The following is a 23728-nucleotide window of genomic DNA, read 5'->3' on the forward strand; positions in this document are numbered from 1 at the left end:
CAATAGAAGCTAGTTCATACTTAGCTGAATTTTCTTCCTCTTTACAGTCCTATTTTATTATTTCTATTTCTCACTATAATACAAAACACACACACACACACACACACACACACACACACACACACACATTAGGCTGACATTAAATCCATCTGGAGACCATTTTTTAAAATAAAGTCTTGTTTTGCATTAATAATATTATCCTACCTAGATTGTATGAGATTTCTGAATATTAAATATCCCAAGATAGGAATTATTTCTTATACTTAGAGCTGCCTTTTGAGCATAGCCATATACACTAGATACCACTGTTGATATCAGATATGCATGATGGAATCATAATGTTGGGTTCGTTGTTTAAATATATGACTAAATTTAATATGTCCAAAAGGAGAGTCAGTCTACATCTAGAATTTCTTAGTAGTATGGTACTTTAATCTATATCCCAGTTGCCAGCCGATGATAACAGAATGAATTAATACATTTAAATGTGATATTGATTATACCTTTACTGAGTAACCATGATATCCAGGGACTGTATTAAATTGAGAATAGAACCACAAACGAGATAGGTATCTGCCTCAGGACACTGTGAAAGTCAAACTATATTTATTATATAGTTTGACATGTAACAGTAGAAGTAGCCACCCATTTGTTCAACAAACTTACCTTAGACACCTGAAGCAAGATAGGTATTGTGCTAGATTCAAAAGATACCACAAACAAAAGAGAAGTCTGTGCTTTCAAAGATCCACTGTGGGCATACAATTGTCAAAACAACTGCACTATCTCCAATAGGTATATGAGAGAATAAAGACCTAATCCATACAAGTAACTTAAAACAAAACATCCCTGAGGAAATAAAACCTTAGTTAACTTCAAGCATGGAGTGGGAAAGGTAACTCTAGGCTAAAAGTACAGAGGTAATTTATAAAGGAAAGATATTTAATTTACTCAGAGTTCAGTGTGGTTGGAGAGGCCTCAGGAAACTTACATCATGCCAGAAGGGAAAGCAAACACATTATTCTTCACATGGCAGCAGGAAGGAGAAGAATGAGTGCCCAGCAAAGGGGGAAGCCCCTTATAAGCCCATCAAATCTTGTGAGAACTCACTATCACAAGGCGGTATGAGGGAAACTGCACCCATGATTCAATTATTTCCACCTGTTCCCTCTAATGATATGTGGAGATTATGGGAATTAAAATTCAGGATGAGATTTGGGTGAGGACACAGCCAAACCATATCAGATGCATTCAAGGAACAGAAATACCTATGAAGACAACTTAAACTTCCTTTATAAGTTATATTGTTTGGTGTAATATCAATATTGATATTTTATAAGAACTTTATAAGTACCTATTATTAATAAGTAATTAAATTAATATTTTAAATGAAAGTGAAAAGAGCAAAGTTATTATTTTAAATGAAGTAAAAAAACTAAACTATCAATTAAAATATGATTGGAAATGTGAATACAAACTGATAACTTTTCTAGTTATAACCACAGAATTGGTCCAGAAATGTTTAACACTTCTAGTGCCCAAATGGTAGTTGCCAATACAATAATCCACTAAAAAACAACAAAACAAAACAAAACAAAACAAAACAAAAAGAACTCCAATACAATTAACATTTGGGAGCAATTTTAGAAATTTAACCATTCAGACATTAGATAAAGAACTTATTGACATATAAATTGGAGATCATTGATGGAAAACAAACCATGTTGCAAAACAATATGTATAATATCATCTCTTTTGGATTGAAAATATATATGTACAGTCATACATCACTAAATGACAGCTATTTGTTCTAAGAAATGCATCATTAGACAATTTTGTCATTGTGCAATCACAGAGTGTCCTTGCATGAACCTAGAGGTATAGCATGTTGCTGTACTAAATACTGTAAGCAGTTGTAACACAATGATAAGTATTTGTGTATCTAAACATACATAAACATAAAAGGTACAGTAAAAATACAGTGTTATAATCTTATGGGACCACTGTCATATATGTGGTCATTCATTGAAACACTGTCATGTGGTATCACACTGCACATAAACATTTATGTGTGCAGAGGGCAATTATGTAGTCATGTATCAACAGCATGATTGTCACTAATTATATGAAGCTTTATTTTTAAAATTATAATTTCTTTTATTAAACATTTATATTTTGCTTGTTCTTTTTTATAATGTTTAAATGGCTATTTAAGTAGTAACATCAAAAATAGCTAGCCAACTAGTTTGTTGGTGATTTCTGACATGGTAGACAGAAGCAGGATGTAGTGGAATGGAGAATAATAGGAGCAGAAACAGTAAGTGTCAGCTACACAGAATGAGACCAGTATATAAGAACAGAAAGAGAAAGGAAAGTAATTGAGAGCAGACAGCTCAAAGTTTCCAGGCATTCACTTGCCCTAGGGCTCTAGTGCTGACTTTGCTTTCTGTAGAAGATAACTTCTTCACATCCACATGACTCACTCACTCACATTACTCATGTCTTTGCTCAAATGTCACTTTCCCACTAAGGCCTATTTAAAATCATAACGCTCTTCCTCCACATCCCCCACACAAATTCCCTACCCTGATTCTACATTTTTCCCCATAGAACTTAATAACTATCTAGAATTTTAGATAATTTATATTCTTTATTATATGCTGCCTAGCTCTTTCACTAATATGTAAACTCAATTTCAAAGAAATTGTTTTTTTCTTTTGGACACTGATATACCTTGAGTACCTACAACAGTGTATGGCACATAAAATTACTTGATAGCTGTTTGTTGGATTAAAAGAGGATTGGAGAGACTTGAGCACATTTATAAGGTGAACTTCACTATTTCCAGAAAGAAGAATGAGTCTGATCGATGAAGTGCAGGACAATAGAAGCAATCCTTATAAAATTTAGTTTGATTCTTCATAGAGTACATATAGTACATTTATAGTAGTAAGGAGATAAAAACTATTCAAGAAATGTGATAAGACAGTAAGTAGTAAACCTGATTACCATTATGTGTCTTTGCCATTTGGCCTTTATTTCAGTCCTCCCTTCGACCACTTTTTTTTTTTGGAGGAGTCGTGCTTTGTTGCCCAGGCAGGAATGCAGTGGTGCAATCTCAGCTCACTGCAATCTCTGCCTCCTGGGTGCAAGCAATTTTCCTACCTTAGCCTGCCAAGTAGTTGGGATTACAGGTATGTACCACCATGCTGGCTAATTTTTGTATTTTTAGTAGAGACTGGGTTTCACCAGGTTGGCCAGGCTGGCCTTGAACTCCTGACCTTGTGATCCATCCACCTCAGCCTCCTAAAATTCTGGGATTACAGGCGTGAGCCACTGCATCCAGCCTGGCTTTTAATTCTAGTAATGAAAAATGTGAACTGTTAGAAAAAATAGCTATGCAAAAACTTTGGTAGTGATTTTTCACAGGAAGAAACTCATTGTCTTTTCAATAAAATGTTTGGGAAACACACACTGTTTGAACCAATACTTACTATCATGATAATCAAAATTCCAGTTAATCCCATTTCCTGATACAGCATATTGAAGTAGCTGCACCAAAACAATGGGAAAATACTGAAAGAGACCTTCCAAAGAAGTCTCCTTCTAGGAACAGGTTTGTCATAGAGTTCAATTATTTCCTTTTGCAGTTTAATATTCATTAAATATGTTACAGGATGAAGAAAAGAAGGTTGTATGAATTCAAATTCAGGCCAAGAAAACAAATATTTATTAAGGGTATTAAGCACCTAAAAAGACTCAGAAAAAAAAATAGTCATAAAGAAGACAGTAGTTTTAGTCGAGATTAAAACAACAACAAGCAAAAAACTATAAATTTGACCTGCTTGGTATCTCCTGATGTTTTCTAGATTTAACCTCTGGAGTTTTCCTTGATTTTTTTTTTTCTTTTTTACCTTGTAATACTGACCCATGGGCTGTTGGAAGTCTTTCATTTTATTGTTTTATGTTTGGGGATTTGGTTGGTTTTGGATTTTATTTTAAAATCACTGATTTAAATCTGGTAAATATTGGAGAATGACTGCAAAAACCTCTTGTCTCAACCATTGGCTCATTCTTAAATGATCGAAACACCTGAACGTACGATATTTTTGTTTTTGCCTTGTTTTTCAGTTAGGACTTATTGTAGGACCATACAAATAAAGGGAAAACTACATGTATTGAAAAACTTAAAAATAAAATTCAAATAGCTTAATATAGACAGACATATTTGTGTTTGGTAAATAGCCCTAATTTCAGCCAGGTGCAGTGGCTCACACCTCTAATTCCAGGCTGAGGTGAAAGGATCACCTGAGGCCAGGAGTTTGAGACGAGCCTGGCCAACAAGACAAAACCCCATCTCTGCTAAAAATACAAAAATAATAATAATAATAATAATAATAAATTAGCCGGGGGTGGTGGCATGTGCCTGTAATCCCAGCTACTTAGGGGCTGAGGCAGGAAAATCACATGAACCCAGGAGGTGGAGGTTGCAGTAAGCCAACATCGTACCACTGCACTCCAGCCTAGCCAAAAAGAGTGAAACTCCCTTTCCAAAAAAAGAGCCCTATTTTATAAAGTTTATTTTAAAATAGAAAGGTTATAAAAGCTTCTATTTGTTTACAAATAGAATCAAAGTGATCATACTTTACTAATTTATATAAAAATATAAAGCTCTCAGAGAATGAAAATAATTCAAAATATCATTTTGAAATGAGGAAAATAACAAAAAATATAAAAATTTACATTATACTGATGAAAGCAATGCATTCCCAAGGAAGATCAGGAAAACAACAACAACAACAACACTATTTGGTTACCAAAAATAGAGGGAAGACAAATTATCTCTTTCTCACTTCTGTAACTGGGAAACACTTATTTTCCTTCCCTTGGAAATGAGAATTCCAGATTTATCAGACTTTGGACTCTGAGACTGAGAGTCCAGGACCAGTGGCCCCAAGGTTCTTAGGCTTTAGGCCTTGTACTGATAGGTATACACCATTAGCTTCCCTGCTTGTGAGGCTTTCAGATTTAAACTAAGCCATACTACTGGCTTTCCTGGCTCTCCAGGTTGCCAATAAATGTCCTATTGTGGAACTTCTTAGCCTCCACAATTACATTCTTCTGCTGATTTTTCATTTAAATGATAGCTTTATAGTTATTCATAATGTATCCAGGTAGGGAACAAAATTGCAGGGTAGAACTCTCCAGTGATAATCCCTCTGCAGACACATCGATTTGAATAACTCTTCACATACTTTCATAAGAGCTAGAGAAGCAAGGTGAGAGATCATAGTTCTCACTGTAGTGCAATAATGAGAAAAGATGCATTGAAGAGGGTAGGAAGGACAGTTTTGGATTGTTTGCATCATCCCTTCCCCAAACCCAGGCAGCACAGCATGTAGAGAGATATTGTACACTTGGAGTAAATAGAAGGAAGTAAGCACAGGACTCTGCCTTAGACCCCAACACAGGGCTCACCACTGTAAAACCAGTACTTGGGAGAACCCCATGGTCCCATATACCAGATTGCACCCCTGAAATTAACTTATAGGCCTGCCTGCCCTCATAACCAGCAGGACCACACAGCCTCAGGGTTCAGTCTTATGTGACAAATTCAATCCCTAGCCTACACCACTGGCTGATGTCAGCAGACCAAGGCTCCAGACAGCCCTCAGTAGAAGACAGGCCTCAGTGGCCCTGGTCTTCCAGCTCATTCTAGCACTGTGTCTGTCATAGCAGGCTTCAGGTTTCTGGCAGTGCCATGTCAGCCACAGCTGCATTAAAATCCTGGTGCACTTTACCACTGCACTGGCTTCATCTGCCCCTGGTTCCTAGTCCATCCCAGTGCTGCACCAACCACAGTGGGCCTCAAGCATTTGGAGGCAGCAAGTAAGTCACAATTTCCCCAAATTCTTGCATACTTCAGTGTGCTATGCTTATCACTGAGTTTTCCAAGAAAAAAAAAGAACACAATCTATAAAGAATAAAATGAGTACCTACTTTAAATACACAACCAGAAGGATCACAGACAATCAGGGAAATATATCACTAAAGAGACAAAATAAGGTGCCAGTATTAGATGCTAAATAAATGGACATGTGTGAACGACTAAACAAATAATTCAAAAATAAGTATTTTTACCGACGCTTAGAGTACTTTAGGAAAATTCAGAAACACAATTCAATAAAATGAGAAAAACAATGTGACCAAAATGAAAAATTTGGTAGAAAAATTGAAGTAATAAAAAAAAACAGACAGAAATTCTGGAGTTGAAAATACAATAAAAGAAATTTTAAAATGCAATTGAGGGCATGAATAGCAGAACTGATCAGGTAGGGAAAAGAATCTTTGAATTCAGTTAGGTTATTTGACAATACACCATCAGAGAAAAAAAAATAAATATTACAGCATTTATGAAATAGTCTCAAAAGAACATTAAATGTTCAAGGCATTAGACTTCAAGAGAGAAAAGAAAAAAATAAAGAAGCAGAAATCTTACTTAAAGTAATAGTAGCAGAAAACTTTCTAGACCTGAACGTAGTTGTAAATATCCAGGCATGGCAAGATCAAAGGTTTCCAAACAGATTTAATTCAAATAAGACTACTCCAACATATATGGCAAAACTATGAATAATCAAGGACAAAGAGAGAATATTGGAAGCAGCAGAAGAAAATAAACAAACAATATATAGGAAGTTTCAATACGGCTAAAACCTTACCAAAAAATAGATAGAACACTAATCAAACTAATAAAAAAGAAAAGAGAGAAGAATTGAATAGACATAATAAAAAATGATAAAGGGGATATCACCACAGACTCCACAGAAATACAAACTTCCATCAGAGATTACTACAAACTTTATGCACACATACCAGTAAATTTAGAAGAAATGAATAAATTCATGGACACTTACATTCTCCCAAGACAAAACCAGGAAGAAGTTGAAACCCTGAATAGACCAATAACAAGGTCTGAAGTTGAGGCAGTAATTAATAGCCTACCAATAAAAAAAAGTCCAGGTCTAGATGCATTCACAGCCAAATTCTACCAGATATACAAAGAGGAGCTGGTACCATTTCTTCTGGAATTAATCCAAACAATACAAAAAAAAGAGAATCCTCCCTAACTCATTTTGTCAGACCAACATCATCCTGATACCAAACCCTGGCAGAGATACAACTAAAAAAGAAAATTTCTGGCCAATATTCATGAGGAATATCAATGCAAAACTCTTCAATAAAATATGGCAAATGAATGCAACAGCACATCAAAAAGCTTATCCATCACAATCAAGTAGACTTCATCCTGGGGATACAAGGCTGGTTCAACATACGCAAATCTGTAAACGTAATCCATCACATAAACAGAACCAAAGACAAAAACCACATGATTATCTCAATAGATACAGAGAAGGCCTTTGACAAAATTCAACAGCCATTTATGCTAAAACTCTTAATAAAAGCTATTTATGACAAACCCACAGCCAATCTCATACTGAATGGGCAAAAACTGGAAGCATTCCCTTTGAAAACTGGCACTAGACAAGGGTGTCCTCTCTCACCATTCCTATTCAACATAGTATTGGAAGTTCTAGCCAGAACAATCAGGCAAGAGAAAGAAATAAAGGGTATTCAATTGGAAAAAGAGGAAATCAAATTGTCTCTATTTGGAGATGACATGATTGTATATTTAGAAGACCCCACTGTCTCAGGCCAAAATCTGCTTAAGATGATAAGCAACTTCAGCAAAGTCTTAGGATACAAAATCAATGTGCAAAAATCACAAACATTCCTACACACCAATAACAGACAAACAGAGAACCACATCATCAGTGAACTCCCATGCACAATTGCTGTAAAGAGAATAAAATACCTAGGAATACAACTAACAAAGGATGTGAAGGACCTTTTCAAGGAGAACTACAAACCACTGTTCAAGGAAATGAGAGAGGACAGAAACAAATGGAAAAACATTCCATACTCATGGTTAGGAAGAATCAATATCGTGAAAATGGCCATACTGCCCAAAGTAATTTATAGATTCAATGCTATCCCCATCAAAATACCATTGATCTTCTTCACACAACTGGGAAAAAAAAAACACCTTAAACTTCATATGGAACCAAAAAAGAGCCCTCATAGCCAAGACAATCCTAAGGAAAAAAAAAAAAAAGCTGGAGGCATCATGCTACATGAGTTCAAACTATACTACAAGGCTACAGTAATCAAAACATCATGGTACTGGTACCAAATCAGAGATATAGACCAATGGAACAGAACAGAGTTCCCGGAAGTAATGCCACACATCTATAACCATCTGATCTTTGACAAACCAAACAAAAACAAGCAATGGGGAAAGGATTCCCTGTTTAATAAATGCTGTTGGGAAAATTGGCTAGCCATGTGCAGAAAACAGAAACTGGACCCCTTTCTTACACCTTACACAAAAATTAACTCCAGATGTAGTAAAGACTTAAACATAAGACCTAATACCAGAAAAACCCTAAAAGAAAACCTAGGCAATACCATTCAGGACTAGGCATAGGCAAGGACTTCATGACTAAAATACCAAAAGCAATGGCAACAAACGCCAAAATAGACAAATGGGATCTAATTAAACTTAATAGCTTCTGCACAGCAAAAGAAACAATCATTAGAGTGAACTGGCAACCAACAGAATAGGAAAAAAAATTTGCAAGCTACCCAGCTGAGAAAGGGGTAATATCCAGAATCTACAAAGAATGAAAACAAATATCCAAGAAACAAACAAACAACCCTATCAAAAAGTGGGCAAAAGATATGAACAGACACTTTTCAAAAGAAGACATTTATGTAGCCAACAATACGAAAAAATGCTCATCATCACTGGTCATATCTCATGCCATTTAGAATGGTGATCATTAAAAAAATCTACAGACAATGGTGGAGAGGATATGGAGAAATAGGAAAACTTTTACACTGTTGGTGGGAGTGTAAATTAGTTCAACCACTGTGGAAGATAGTGTGGCAATTCCTCAAGGATCTAGAAATAGAAATACCATTTGACCCAGCAATTCTATTACTGGGTATATACCCAAAGGATTATAAATCAATCTATTTTAAAGACATATGCACACATATGTTCATTGTGGCAGTGTTTACAATAGCAAAGACCTGGAACCAACCCAAATGCCCATCAAAGATAGGCTGAATAAAGAAAATGTGAAACATATACTCCATGGAATACTATGCAACCATAAAAAAGGATGAGCTCATGTCCTTTGCAAGGACATGGATGAAGCTGGAAACCATCATTCTCAGCAAACTGACACAAGAACAGAAAACCAAACATCACATGTTCTCACTCATAAGTGGGTGTCAAACAATGAGAACACATGGACACAGGGCAATATCACACACTGGGTTCTGTTGGGGGATGGGGAGTAGCAGAGGGATAGCAGGGGATGGGGAGATTGAGGAGAGATAACATTAGCAGAAATACCTAAGGTAGGTGATGGGGAAATTGAGGCAGCAAACCACCATGGTGTGTGTATACCTATGTAACAATCCTGCGAGATCTGCACATGTACACTAGAACTTAAAGTAAAATAAAAATAAATAAATAAACAAAGTAAAATAAAATCCAAAATAAAAAACAAGAGACATTACAACCAATATAACAAAAATACAAAGGATCATATAAGACTGTTATGAACAATTACAAAATAACAAATTGGATAATCTAGAAAAAATGGATAAATTTCTCAATGCATACCTCCTACCAAGATTATCAATTTACCAAGAAGTAGAAAATTTTAACAAATCAAAAACACGTAAGGAGATTGAATCAGTAATAAAGAAGCCTCACATTAAATAAAACCTAGGACCAGGTGGCATCATTGGTTAATTCTATCAAACATTCAAAGAAGAACTAATACCAATTCTTTTCAAGCTACTCTAAATAACTGAGGAGGACATAGTACTTCCAAATTCATTTTATGAGGCCAGCATTACCTTGATACCAAAACCAGAGAAGGACACTACAAAAAATAAAAAAATAAAAAAAAAAGTAAACTACAGGCAAATATCCCTGATGAGCATAGATGCAATCCTCAACAAAATACTAGCAAACCAAATTCAATACTACATTTAAAAAAATCATTCACCAAGATCTAGTAGGATTCATCCTGGGGATGCAGCGATGGTACAACATTCATAAATCAATAACTGTGGTACATCATATTAACAGAACTAAAGGCAAGAACCATACCATCATTTATAGATGCAGAAAAAGTGGCAAAGTGCAACATCCATTTAAAAAAATTAGGTATAAAATGAATGTATCTCAATACAGTAAAGGTCATATATGGCAAAACCACAGCTAGCATTATACTTAACGGGGAAAACTTGAAAGGTTTTTCTCTAAATCTAGAACATGACAAGGATGAGCATCCTTGGCACATCCATTTATATAGGACTGGAGGTCCTAGCCAGAACAATTAGGCAAAAGAAAGAAATGAAAGGATCCAAACTGGAAAGAAAGGAGTTAAATTTTCCCTGTTTGCAAATGACATGGTCTTGTATACAGAAACCATACACATATAATCTGTTTGAACTAATAAAGAAATTCAGTAAAGTTGGAGGATACAAAATTAAGATCCAAAAATCATTATCATTTTTATACCCTAGCAGCAAACAATCTAAAAAAAATCAAGAAATCAATCCCATTTACAATAGCTACAAAAGGAATTAAATACTCAGGATTAAATTTAATCAAGGGGGTGAAAGATATATATACTGCAAACTGTAAAACGTTGATGAAATAAATTGAGGAAAACAAACAGATGGGAAGATATCAAATGCTTACGGATTGGAAGAATTAACATAGTGAAAATATCAACACTACTGCCGGGTGCGGTGGCTCAAGCCTGTAATCCCAGCACTTTGGGAGGCTGAGGCGGGTGGATCACTAGGTCAAGAGATCGAGACCATCCTGGTCAACATGGTAAAACCCATTCTCTACTAAAAATACAAAAAGCATTAGTTGGGCATGGTGGTGTGTGCCTGTAATCCCAGCTACTCAGGAAGTTGAGGCAGGAGAATTGCCTGAACCCAGGAGGCGGAGGTTGCGGTGAGCCGAGATCGTGCCATTGCACTCCAGCCTGGGTAATAAGAGTGAAACTCCTGTCTCAAAAAAAAAAAATCAACACTACTAAAAGCAATCTACAGATAAAACACAATCTTTGTCAAATTACTAATGACACTTTTTACAGAAATACAAAGAGAAATCTTAAAATTTGTATGAAATCTCAAAGGACCCCAAAGAGCAGAAGCAATCTTGAGCAAAAAGAACAAAGCAAAAGGCATCACACTATCTGACTTCAAAATATATTACAAAGCTATAGTAACCAAAACCCATCATGGTATTGGCATAAAAACAAAACATATACCAATGGAACAAAACAGTAAGCCCAGACAAAAATCCACATATTTATAACCAACTAATTTTTGACAAAGGAGCCAAAAACACACAATAGGGAAAACACAATCTCTTCAATAAATGATTTCAGGAAAACTAGATATTCAAATGCAGAAGAATGAAATTAGATTCTTATCTCAGATCATATAACAAAATTAACTCAAAATGGATTAAAGATTTAAATATAAGACCTGAAACTATGAAACTACCAGAAGAAAACAGGAGAAAAACTCCATGACATGGCTCTGGTCAATGACCTTTTGGATATGACTCCAAATACACAGGCTACAAAAGCAAAAATTGAAAATATAGGACTATGTCAAACTAAAAAGCTTCTATACAAACAACAAAACAATCAACAGGGGGAGGAGACACCTATAAAATGGAAGAAAATATTTATAAATGATAAATCTGTTAAGAGGTTAATATAAAAAATATATAAGGAATTCAAACAACTCAATAGCCAGTAAATAAATAACTTGATTTTAAAATGGGTAAAGGATCTGAATAGACATTCCTCAAAGAAAACATGCAAATGATCAACATATACATGTAAAAAAGTTCAACATTACTAATCATTAGGGCAATACAAACTAAAACCATAATGAGGCATCACCTAACTCCTGTTAGGATGGTCATTATAAAAAGACATAAAATAATAAATTCAATGAGAATGTGAAGAGAAGGCAACACTTGCACACTGTTGGTAGGAATGTAAATTAATACAGTTATTATGGAAAAATGTTGTGAAAGTTTCTCAAAAAAAATAAAAACGGAACTACCATATAACCCAATAATCCCACTACTTGGTATACATCCAAAGGAAATGAAATCATTATGTCAAACAGATATCTGCTCTCCTGTTTTTATAGCATCATTTTCATAATGGACAATATGTAGAATCAATCTAAATGTCCATCAGTGGATAAATGAATAAAGAAAATATGTTGTATATACACAAAGGAATATTATCCAGCTATAAAAAGAATGAAATTCTGTGGTTTGCAATAAAATTCATGATCCTGGAGGATATTATATTAAGTGAAATAAGCCAGGCACAGAAGGACAAATACTGACTGATCACATTCATTCATATGTGGAATCTAAAAAAGTTGATCTCCTAGAAGTCAAGAGCAGAATCATGGTTACCAGGGGCTGGAGTGATTATGAGGGAAATTGAGGAGATGTTTGTCCAAGGATACAACATTTCAGTTAGACAGAAGGAATAAGTTCAAGATGTCTAGTGTACGATATGATGACATAGTTAATAATGATATAGTCTTGAAAAATGATGAGAGTGAAAGAAAGTGTTCTTATCACAAAAATGATAACTATGTGAGATAATGCATATGACAATTAGTAGATTATTCATTTCACAATTTATATATACTTGAAAACATACAATTTTATCAGTCAATGTAAAAAATTAAAAACATTAAATGAGAAATACATAATTGAAAAACATTTTAGTAAAACATAGGGGAGAAGTGTTAGCATACAAAAAGAAACAAAAAAATGAAAGCATACAGCCGCCATTCAATAAAACGTGTTACTCAAGAAATATATGACACACTGTGCCATGGTTTGAAAAAGAAATCATTGGCAAATGAAACTCCATGGCTTAGTATTTTCATTTCTTAAAAATTTCCATATTTGTGCTTTTCTCATTGAAGTGTGTATATATAAATGCCAGCAAATATATTAAATTATTTGGAGAGAACATTAATGGTAGTTGCAGGTTTTTAGGATGCCAGTTAATTGACACATTATTGGCATAGAACAATGACTTCTACCCTAGAAACTCAGAGACATACAATATTTTTCTAGATTAATATTTCATTACTGTTGCAATAAACCTAATCATTTTACATTGTATATGAGTTAATGGATGTACTAGTAGTCTGAACATAGTCTAAGGCAATGACAAACTTGGCTTGGACCAAACCTGGCTTGCCTGAAGGAAACGTAGATTGGGTCAATTTCTAATCTAACAATAAAGTGATTTCGAGAAGACAGCCTTCCATAGTAGGAAAAGAAGTCTAAGTCTATATTAAATATTAGAATTTTAACAACCTTATCAAAACTTTAGAGATATCAATATTAATCAGTAGTTGGTTTTGTCCTGGACTTTAACACAAGTTCGCACAGATACTGCTTTTGTGTAATAACAGCAAGTCAAGACTTATGCAGTCTGATGTCTCCCTTTTCCACAAGTCATACTTGGTTAGAATTTGTAAACTGAAAGGTATTCTGTTGACTATACAGAATTCCAGGTTGAATAAGATAGTGACTGCTCTCTCTAAGATCTCATAAGAACAATATGACATGTATTCACTGGATCATATAAAGAGAATCTATCCTGTGATTTAAGCACAATATCTTTACATTTTTTTCAGTTTGCATGAAAAAGATTGTTGTAGGTGTATTCTTTTCTAACTAGTCTTCTATAAAGGCAGTGGTTAAAAGTATAGTCCCTCCAAAATCTAGTACAATCATGCACTGTATAACAAAGAACTGCATATAGGATGGTGGTCTAAGATTACAGTGGAGTTGAAAAATGCCTATCACCTAGTGACACTGTAGCCATTGTAACAACTTAGCACAACTCATTACTCATGTTTGTGGTGATGCTGGTGTAAACAAACCTACAGCACTTCCAGTCTTATAAAAGTATAGCACATACAATACTGTACAGTACATACAATATTGCATGTATAATATTATTGTATATATAATATAATATTGTATGTATAATATAAAAAGTATAGCACATACAATATTGTACATATAGCACATATAATACTGTTATGTACATAACATAACAATTATGTTATTGGTTTATGTTTTTACTATACTTTTGTTATTATTTTAGACTTATTATCCTTATCCTTATCCTTCTACTTATTAAAAAAAAATAGTTAACTGTAAAACAGCCTAAGGCAGCTCCTTCAGGAGGTAGTCCAGTAGAAGACATTGTTATCATAGGAAATTACAGCTCCATGCATGCTGTTGTCCCTGAAGACCTTCCAGTGGGACAAGATGTGGAGATGGAAGACAGTGATGATGATTCTGACCCCGTGTAGGGCTAAGCTAATGTGTGTGTTTGTGTCTTAGTTTCTAACAAAAACATTTAAAAAGTAAAAAAAAAAAAAATCTTATAGAATCAGGATATAAAGAAAGAAAATATTTTGAACAGCTGTACAATGTGTTTGTGTTTTAGGCTAAATGTTATGACACCAGTCAAAAGTTGAAAAAAATTTAAAGGTTTATAAAGTTAAAAAGTTATAGTAAGCAAGGTTAATTTATTATTTCTCAGAATACACTGTTAAATGATGCAAGACTGTATGTAAAAGAAACCTCTGATTGCCAACAATGCAACATTAGCATATGAAGGGATTGGATAATGCAATGCCTGTAAAAGTTACAGCTGCCCTCTCTGAAAGGCGATTTGGGAAGTATTAGACTTCTTTCTTAGACAAGCCAACACTCAATCCAGAAGTAGACGATTGCTGATGGGAACATTTCAGTTAAGAACATAAATTTAGGCCCTAGATATAGAGTAGATTCTGATTGTTTAGAATTATAGAACTTTGGAACTGAAATTAAAGAGGAGGGAGAAATGGAGGGAGAATAAGAAAAATAAAGTCAATGGAGTATCTTGGGTTTCTTGGTTCCATTCTTTCCCTGTTCTGCAGAACCTAATTTTATCAATTAATATATAAATATGCTCAAATGTTTCTCATAATTGAAAATAAAAGCTTCCATGTCTTACAAATCATGAGTCTATTCCTTTTACTCTTATCTAACATTTTGTAAAAGTTGTAATCTCTTTACTTCTCTGGTCTCAACCCCTGCAAACTAAAATACTGCTTGCATCTATACTGCTTTTCTCAAACTGTTGCCATGAGGACCATGGACAATTTCTGCTCTGCTAAATTCAACAAACATACTTTCCAATCTCCATCTTCAACAGACACACTTTTCATTTCAACCTCTTTGTGACATCTGGAAATACTGACTACTTATTCTATTTTGAAATTCTATTATCTGTTGCCTTCTTGAACCCTGACTTCTGACTTCTCAGTTTGCTGCCTACTATGTATTTGTCTGTTTCGTTGATGGGCACCCCTTTCGCCAACTACTTTTTAGGGTTGCTCATGCCTCAAGATTACTGCTAGCATTAGTTCTCTCTTCTGCCTTCTAACATGCAGGTTGAGTAAGTGCATTCTTTTCCATGGCTCTGACCATTAGTGGTATGCTAACATACCCATCTCCAGCAAAGTTCTGACAGTCTGACACGTCCATTTTGTTTTGGCCTTCAAAATAAACCTTTTTTCATTTTCACACTTGTAATGCTTAAAACTGCCAGTCTTATCCTACCCCTGGGTTTCAACCATGGAATCAAGTTTTATTGTTGAACTCTAGTAAGTCTTCCAGAAACAAATAGTTCACATAATGTTTAAACAGTTGGAAGTTTTAGAAAACAAAAGAATTCCCAATTCCTTTTATGAAACTAACAAAACCTGACAAAACTAGCCTAATATCAGTTGAATATAATATGAAAAATAAACATATCCTGATTATGACTATAACTGTAAAATTCTAAGTTAAGTATTAGGAATTTGAATGTTGCATTATGTTAAATTTATGGTTTATTTCAGATTGCCATTAAAAAAACCATGACCATGTAAATAGATGTTCATTAGTCATTTGATAAAATTTAAATTTTATTAAATTACAGATAATCCTCTCATAGCTGTTTGTTCATTGAACAGGTAAATTAACCTATTTGGATCTTTAACTATAAAAATGGGTCTATATTACTTTAAACTTCTGATTTTTTTTAAAAATTGCGTTTCTCTTTTAATAATATTTTTATCTTTGAAATTAAGCATTTAACATCTGTTTTTCCTACCAAACTGAAATCACCTAAAAGACATGCAGTACTGTCCACAATGTGTAACTTAACACGTGTGAGTGTGCATGGCCAATTATAGAATTTGTGAAACCCATTGCAAAGTGAAAATAAGAGTCCCTTTATTTAAAAATAAAGAATTTCAATACGGTGACAGCAGAGCATCAAATGAAGGACAAGCCCTTGTGCAACTACATAACTACACAGATCACATATCCACAATGTTGGCTGTGCGGCTGTGTGTGTGTTTGAAATATGTTGAATATTATTACTGGAAAGTTAAATAAAAATAACTTCATACTACCCTTAGTTAGAATGATTGATAGAATTCAGATCACAGACTATAAAAAGTAGTCATATAAGGTTGAGTAAAAATAGTTCAGATATTAATTCAGTTCACAGACTGTAAAAAGTAGTCACATTAGGTTGAGTAAAAATACTTCAGATATTAATCAAGAAAGTATTTTCTGGTTAACAATAATTGACTATTCTGACTGAAAATTGTAGAACATTAAAAGACATTGGTTAATGTTCAATAATTTTCTCTTTAAATTGATATCATTTAATTTTATTTGTACTTCTATTACATTGTATTCATCATTCAGAGAATGTTGTCTTCCCTTTTAACATTTATTTAGTATTATTCGTAAAATATATCTACTATTTTGTCCCCCTTAAAGGCTTTTCTGCCCAGTTCATTGAGTCTATGAGCAAACATAATAGTAGTAACCACTCCATTTCTTTAATCATAAAACAATAACATTTTAAACATTTAGAAAACATTTTATCCTTGTTCATCTACCTTATAAAAAATAATATTCACTTTATCAAAATGTCAAAAACTATTTGAAGACTTCATTTTGGATTTTTTTCTAAAGGATATTATAGACAGAAAAGTCATTACTTGATGTTTTTAGAATGTGCCCATTTCATATAACAATTCCCAAAGCTTTATGAATATTCTCCTCAGAGATATTCTTCATAATTGGGGGCAGAATCCAGTGTAACATTTGCATTGCCTCTCCTGCAGCTCTGAATAATTTCCCCTCATGCTTCCCAAAAGTTCAGGTATGCACAACCCTTATTCTGCCCGGATTTATGGTGATTGTGATAAAAAGAAAGGATTTCCTTTTGTGCAAGTTATTGATAGTTACTCTTTTACTTTGCTCCTGGAAAGTTCAAAAAAAAAAAAAAAAGGGTTGGTGGGGAGGTACAGGCTATGAACAGTTACATACCTCAGTGCTGCTGTCAGGGATTTTAAATAAATAAATGAATCCCCAAGCTAGGCATGTTTCATTATAGAACTCATTTTTAAAAGTCACTCCAGTGTCGTGTCTGTCCCCCTCCCCAACTCCCACTCTAGGTTCCAGAGAAATGGAAACACATGGCTTTTCTCACTCCACTCTGTCTCCTGTTTCCATTTGCTTCCCCCCTTCTCTTTCTCTTTTTTCTATTTTCTTCTTCCATGCACTTTCTCTTTCGCACATATTCACTCATGCATTCCCATTCACCCGTTCTCTCTTACTCTGTCACTCGCAGTACTTATTGAATGCCAGCCACGGACTAGGGACCATACTAAGTGGATGCGGGGCTGGAAGAGAAAGGCCAGTGTGGCTGGAGGATAGTGATGTGATGCCAGGAAACGTCAGAGAGGGCAGCAGGGCCCAGATCACCAGGGCCCTGGGGGCCTGGTAGCCAGTGGAAAGTCGTCAGAGGGCGGGGCACAAAGTGGAATCAGATATCCTGCTGCTCTGAGAAGAATGAAGGGGTTTCGGGTAAAAATGAAAGCCAGAAGATCCCTTAGACCACCTTAGGGTTTATTTTGAAGGTGAAGCAGAGAGGACTTCTCTATGGATTGGATGTGGGAAGCAAGACGAAAACAGGAATCAAAGATCTAAAATTCAGGCTTGAGTAACTCTGTTCTCACTAGTTTGTTGTCATCCTCATTTTCTTTCTCCTTCCCTCCTCTTTTCCTCTTCCTTGTTCACACTATAACAGAATGTGGCATACTCCTTACCAGTCCCAAGTTCATTCCTCTTCAAGTTTCAATTTATAAGTCACAAACTCCAGAAACCTTTCCTGAAGTCCCCACACGGAGGCAAAGGCACACACATGCTGTCGTCTCCCTCCCGGCATCAATGTGCACATTATTACTTTATTCACAGGAGTTCCAAGCAGGAGTTTCTACAGCCCAAACACAGCAAATCTGTGTCTAAGCTCAGTTAGCTAAGTGAACTTTGGCAAGTTATTTAAGGAAGTCTCAGTCCCCACACCTATAAAGTGCACATAAGCAAATGGTCTGTCTCACACAAAGTTTTGCATGAGATGATATACACAAAATGCTTAGCACAATACTGGCGTAAAGCAAATGCTAGATAAATGGTCGTTATTATTATCATTGTTGTTACTAGTTTACATTATCCACCTTCGTCTAAGCGGTGATTCTGCAGAACAGCAGAAATCAAAGTAATGTAGCAAATAAGCTACATATTTCAGACCCAGGAAAAAATTAACATCTCAGTGGCACATATTCAAGATGGATAGTTTATTAGCCAATTCAGATAAGTGTGCATGTGCAAGTCGTAGTTATTAAATATTACTGCCAGTTTCCACGTCCTGCATTTAATTTGAGGTTTGATCTTCCAAATATAACACTTACCAGATAAGATGGACCCACGGGATTATTTTTCCTTGAGGTCTCACCTGAGCAGGTGCATGTACAGAAGACAGAGCGGAAAGAGACTGATTAGAGAGGCTGGAGTGGTAGAGGGTGTGACCCTCTTAATCATTCTTCACTTCCTTTTTTTTACAAGACGACTTGGCATCGTCCACCACATCCGCAGCAACGCCTCTTTGGTGTTGTCCGCTTCCAATAACCCAGCTTGGGTCCTGCACACTTGTGGCTTAAGTGCACATAGTAACAACTCATGGTTCTAGCTGTCAGTCGCCAAGCATTGCCAAAGCTTGGAGAGGTCATCTGGAAAGACTTTTACTCAGAATCATTTTGATTCAGGCCAGCTGGATTCTCCCGCGGTGATATGGAAATTCGCTCCCTGCTCTGATTCTCCTCCAGGTGCGGGGGAAGCAGGTGCCCAGGAGAGAGGGGATAATGAAGGTTCCCTGCTGATGATCCCAGATTGAACCTGCAGACCAAGCGCAAAGTAGAAACTGAAAGTACGCTGCCGGCGGGTCCTACGGAAGTTATGGAAAAGGCAAAGCGCGGAGCCAGGCCGTGGTGTGTGACGCCCCCACTGGGATGGATGAAACAGCAGGCGCGGCGTGGGTAAGAGGAACCAGCTGCAGAGATCACCCTGCCCAGCACAAACTCACAGGCTCGGCAACTCCGCGGAAGACCAGGGCTCTGGGAGTGACTATGGACGGTGAGAGCTTGCTCCCGCTCCAGTTGCGGTCATCATGACTACGCCTGCCTCCCGCAGACCATGTTCCATGGTAAGCGCTCTTCTCCCTTGCGCACAAGTTCGCGCGCCCGGCGCGCCGGGGCAGTCTGGGACGCACTGGGGGCCCCTGCACCAAGGCACGTCCGGGAATAGCCGAGCCTTGCACTTTGCACCTGAGGAGAGCACTGGCTCTCCCATGGGCAGCTGCCAGGCGCGCCTGAGTATCCTGGCCCATAGCCTCTCGAACCTGAAACTGCTGCTGTCCCTAGCAGCAGTCCCAACGCCTGATTTCTGTCCCGAGACGGAACGCTCCAGCCTCCGCGCCGCTCAGCGGTGGCAGCCAGTAGCCGGTCTCAGAGGCAGCCAATGGCTCTCTGTCCATCTGTCCGCCCTTCGTGTGCTTCTGGCAGCCCCAAGTTACTCATGCAGGCGGCCGGGGTTCCGCGAGTAGCTGGGCTCTTGCAGCTCAGAACTCCCTAGAGAAGTGAAAGCGAAGCTCCCACGGGACGCGCTTTTAAACCCTAGGGGAACAGGTCTCCGGAAAACCCCGTTTTTCCCCCTGAGTAAGGCTGGGAGTTTCCAACAAGGGTTGTACCTTGCGCCTATTGCTGGGAAACCAGTCCTGCGGCTGGCGCTGAGAAAGGTCAGCTTCTATATTTTTTTCCTACAGGAGCTTCTTGATGGAGGCAGGATTAAATAGGCATGACTCTAACTTCTAGACCAGTGATGAGACCTAATATGTCTTATTTGTGCAGTTTACGGATTTAGAATGGAAAGGGGCAGAATTCAGGAGGGTTGGATTCGGATGGCAGTCATGTATGGCTAATGTAAAAGGCCAAAAAAAAAAAAAAAAAAAAACTTACCGGAATAAAAAAAGAGGAAAAGAATTTAAAAAGGGAAAAGATCTGCTTAGAAAAATTGGAATGCTTTACAGTAAGTACTTCCTCAAGCAAGAGGACAGCTGGGGGGAGGGTACGGGAATAGGAAACGGACTTCTCTTTCTTTTGATGGCTACTCCGTTAGATCAAGACTCCTTTCCACTATCGTGGGTAAAGAACCAATAATTGACATAACCAAGGAGTACCAAAACAAAGTACTCAGTAACAAAACAAAGATAGGGAGAATGGGAAGAATATCCAACATAATTATGGAATAATTGTAAGGAGTGTCCTCTCGGAGCTTAATTTAAAACTAATAATTGAGCTCAACGCTATTTTCCTTGCAATGTTCATAGTTCTCCTGCAGTTTCTTCTTTCTGGACCACCCTTGGCTCTAATCCTTGCCACATCTCTGATTTAAGGTAGAAAGGTAAACTGAGAAAAGGAAGCTAGTGTGTGCATTTTTCAGAAAGAGCCTTTACTTTCTGAAGTGCAGCTATATGAATCATGGGCTGTAAGTGTTCATTAGCAGACAAAATATTAGAATTCTAATAATAATGATTATAATGCATGGCTTCCTGAAATTTCAAGAGATTTCACCAGAAGCTTATTCCATCAAGAGTGCACATAAGGTTACTCTTTATTCTTTTTTCTTTGCCATTTCTTTTGAGAGTTGAAGTAGTTGAGGACCTTCTATGTGGTCTCCAACTGTCTTATCTGGTTTGGGTAATTTCATCATATTTTAGGACCAAAAAGTTGAATAGCAATAAAAACAGACTATGATCAGGAGGCTGAGACAAGAAGATTGCTTGAACCTAGAGGTCAAGGCTGCCATGAGCCATGATCTTACCACTATACTTCAGCCTAGGCAACAGAGTGATGCCCTGTCTCAAAAAGTAATAATAGAGAACTAATATTAGAAAGCCTGAGCAGGTATAAAGGAGAATTACAAGCTGCACCAAATCAGTGTTTGAATATTTTTTTAAAAATGGAAAAGGCCATTTCATAGAACAAATTTACATGTCATGTTCACACTCATGTTTGTGGCTTTTTTTGTTTGTTTTAACCCTGACACATAACCTACTATAAGAAGAAGAAATATTTAGTGTCTTTTTATGAAATAGGAGCACATGATGCAGTTTCACAGCTTGGCCAGGCAGTACCTTAGTGAGGTTCATGCAGAGGAAGATGGATTTTTCTTCATTCCCCTTGACTATACATATATGGTTATTTTTTTGTGGAAGCAGTGTAGTTTAGTGTCTAAAAGCTGAGGTTCTAGACTCTTCAACCTGATAAATTTGGATTTGAATCCCATATCTATATTATATTTAGGAATTTTCTGGCCAAGCATGGTGGCTCAAGCCTATAATCCCAGCACTTGGGGAGGCCAAGGCAGGTGGATCACCTCAGGTCAGGTGTTTGAGACCAGTCTGGCCAACATGATGAAACACTGTCTCTACTAAAAATATAAAATAATTAGCCGGGTGTGGTGGTGGGCACCTATAATCCCAGCACTTTGGGAGGCCAAGGCAGGTGGATCATGAGGTCCAGAGTTCAAGAACAGCCTGGCCAAGATGGTGAAACCCCATCTCTACAAAAAAAAAAAACAAAAAAATTAGCCCAGCATGGTGGCGCATGCCTGTAATCCCAGCCACTTAGGAGGCTGAGGCAGCAGAATCACTCGAACCAGGGAGGCAGAGGTTGCAGTGAGCCTAGATCGTGCTACTGCACTCCAGCCTGGCAACAAAGCTAGACTCCATAAAAAAAAAAAAAAAATAGCTGGGCATTGTGGTGGCTGCCTATAATCCCAGCTACTCAGGGAGGCTGAGGCAGGAGAATTGCTTGAACCTTAGAGGCTGAGGCTGCAGTGAGCTGAGATCACACCACTGCACTCCAGCCTGGGTGTCAGAGTGAGACTCCATCTCAAAAAAAAAAAAAAAAAAAAGCAAAGCAAAAAAAAAACAAAACAAAAGGAATTTGCCTATATAAATGTCTTGGTACCCCACAGTCTGCATCTATAATTGGGAATAACTTGTAGTACTTAACTACTTCCTCATGAAGTGGTTATGGAATTAAATTATTAGTGAAAATAAGTCTATGCAATAGACATTCAGTAAACACTGGTTTTAAAGACTGATAAAGATGGAGTTGATGGATGAAAACGATCTTCACTTTGACTCCTCTAACTTAAGTAGCTGAGTATTGAATGTATTATTTGGCTTACATTAAAAATCAACAAGAATTTTTAGATAGACCTCATTCTGGTTTAACCAAATTCTCTACTGAAAACAAATTTCCAGTTTCAATCCCTTCAGAAGATATAAGGGCAATCCCACAAGCCCATGCTTGCCTTGCATATTCCATATTGTTTATCTTTTCTGTAATCTAATGAAAAGTTAAGGCTGTTGGGGAGTTGGTGTGACAACAATGTCAAAAGCACTCTCAAACCAGCCAATCTTAATATGTTACTCCCTATGTGATATAGGAGAAAGGTCTTCCATTACAGACCAAACTACCAAGCTACACATCATTAATGAGAGAGCTGGGAATCTATGAGATGTAGGTCCAAGGCCCTGGGTATGTTTGCAGCATTGTCTCTGAGGCAATTTCAGATCTAAAGGGTTTCTGCATTTGAATAGCCAGGTAGATTCTTAGAATAAGGTATCTGCAAGAAGAAAAAGATCATTTACTCTAAAGTTTTCATTTTGGAAATCAGGAAAGAGGAGCTTAAGAGATGCTCTGTCACTTACACAGTCACACAAACCATTGTCATAACAAGACAAAAGTCTCAAGTGTCTATATTCCAAAACCTCTGTGCTTTGCATTGTCATAGAGTGTCTGGGGCTAATTATCCAATGACAGCAATGGCAACATAAAACACTCTCTACAGACAAGGCAAATTATGTTTTAAAATTGAGAAAGCACATGTAATACACAAAAAGACTGAATTTTACACCAAACTTTCACTGGAAAAAAAAATGGAGAAAATGCCACCCAGTGAATAAATAGGTTGATATGAATTTGGGGAGCAAGCACTTAATTACTGAAAATTGGAGTGAAAAAGACAGCTAGTACTCAT

At 36.7% G+C, this 23728-nt stretch overlaps 1 protein-coding gene and 1 long non-coding RNA gene across 2 annotated transcripts in view; one reads left to right on the forward strand and one right to left on the reverse strand.

Annotated features, from left to right (window-relative positions):
* LOC116531835 overlaps positions 1 to 19112 on the reverse strand; it is a 38861-nt gene extending 19749 nt beyond the window's left edge. Inside the window, exon 1 of the long non-coding RNA XR_004260613.1 lies at positions 19033 to 19112. This is a non-coding gene — a long non-coding RNA (uncharacterized LOC116531835). The remainder of the gene's footprint in view (positions 1 to 19032) is intronic.
* The window catches only part of IL7 (interleukin 7), a 67142-nt gene continuing 62396 nt past the window's right edge, over positions 18983 to 23728 (forward strand). The window contains exon 1 of the mRNA XM_032250753.1: positions 18983 to 19823. Within this exon, the coding sequence (XP_032106644.1) occupies positions 19814 to 19823 (10 nt within the window). The 5' untranslated portion in view covers positions 18983 to 19813. The remainder of the gene's footprint in view (positions 19824 to 23728) is intronic.

The sequence above is a fragment of the Sapajus apella genome, unplaced genomic scaffold, assembly GCF_009761245.1.
Source record: "Sapajus apella isolate SASKATOON/1434 unplaced genomic scaffold, GSC_monkey_1.0 scaffold3, whole genome shotgun sequence".
In the NCBI taxonomy this organism is placed as follows: Eukaryota; Metazoa; Chordata; class Mammalia; order Primates; family Cebidae; genus Sapajus; species Sapajus apella.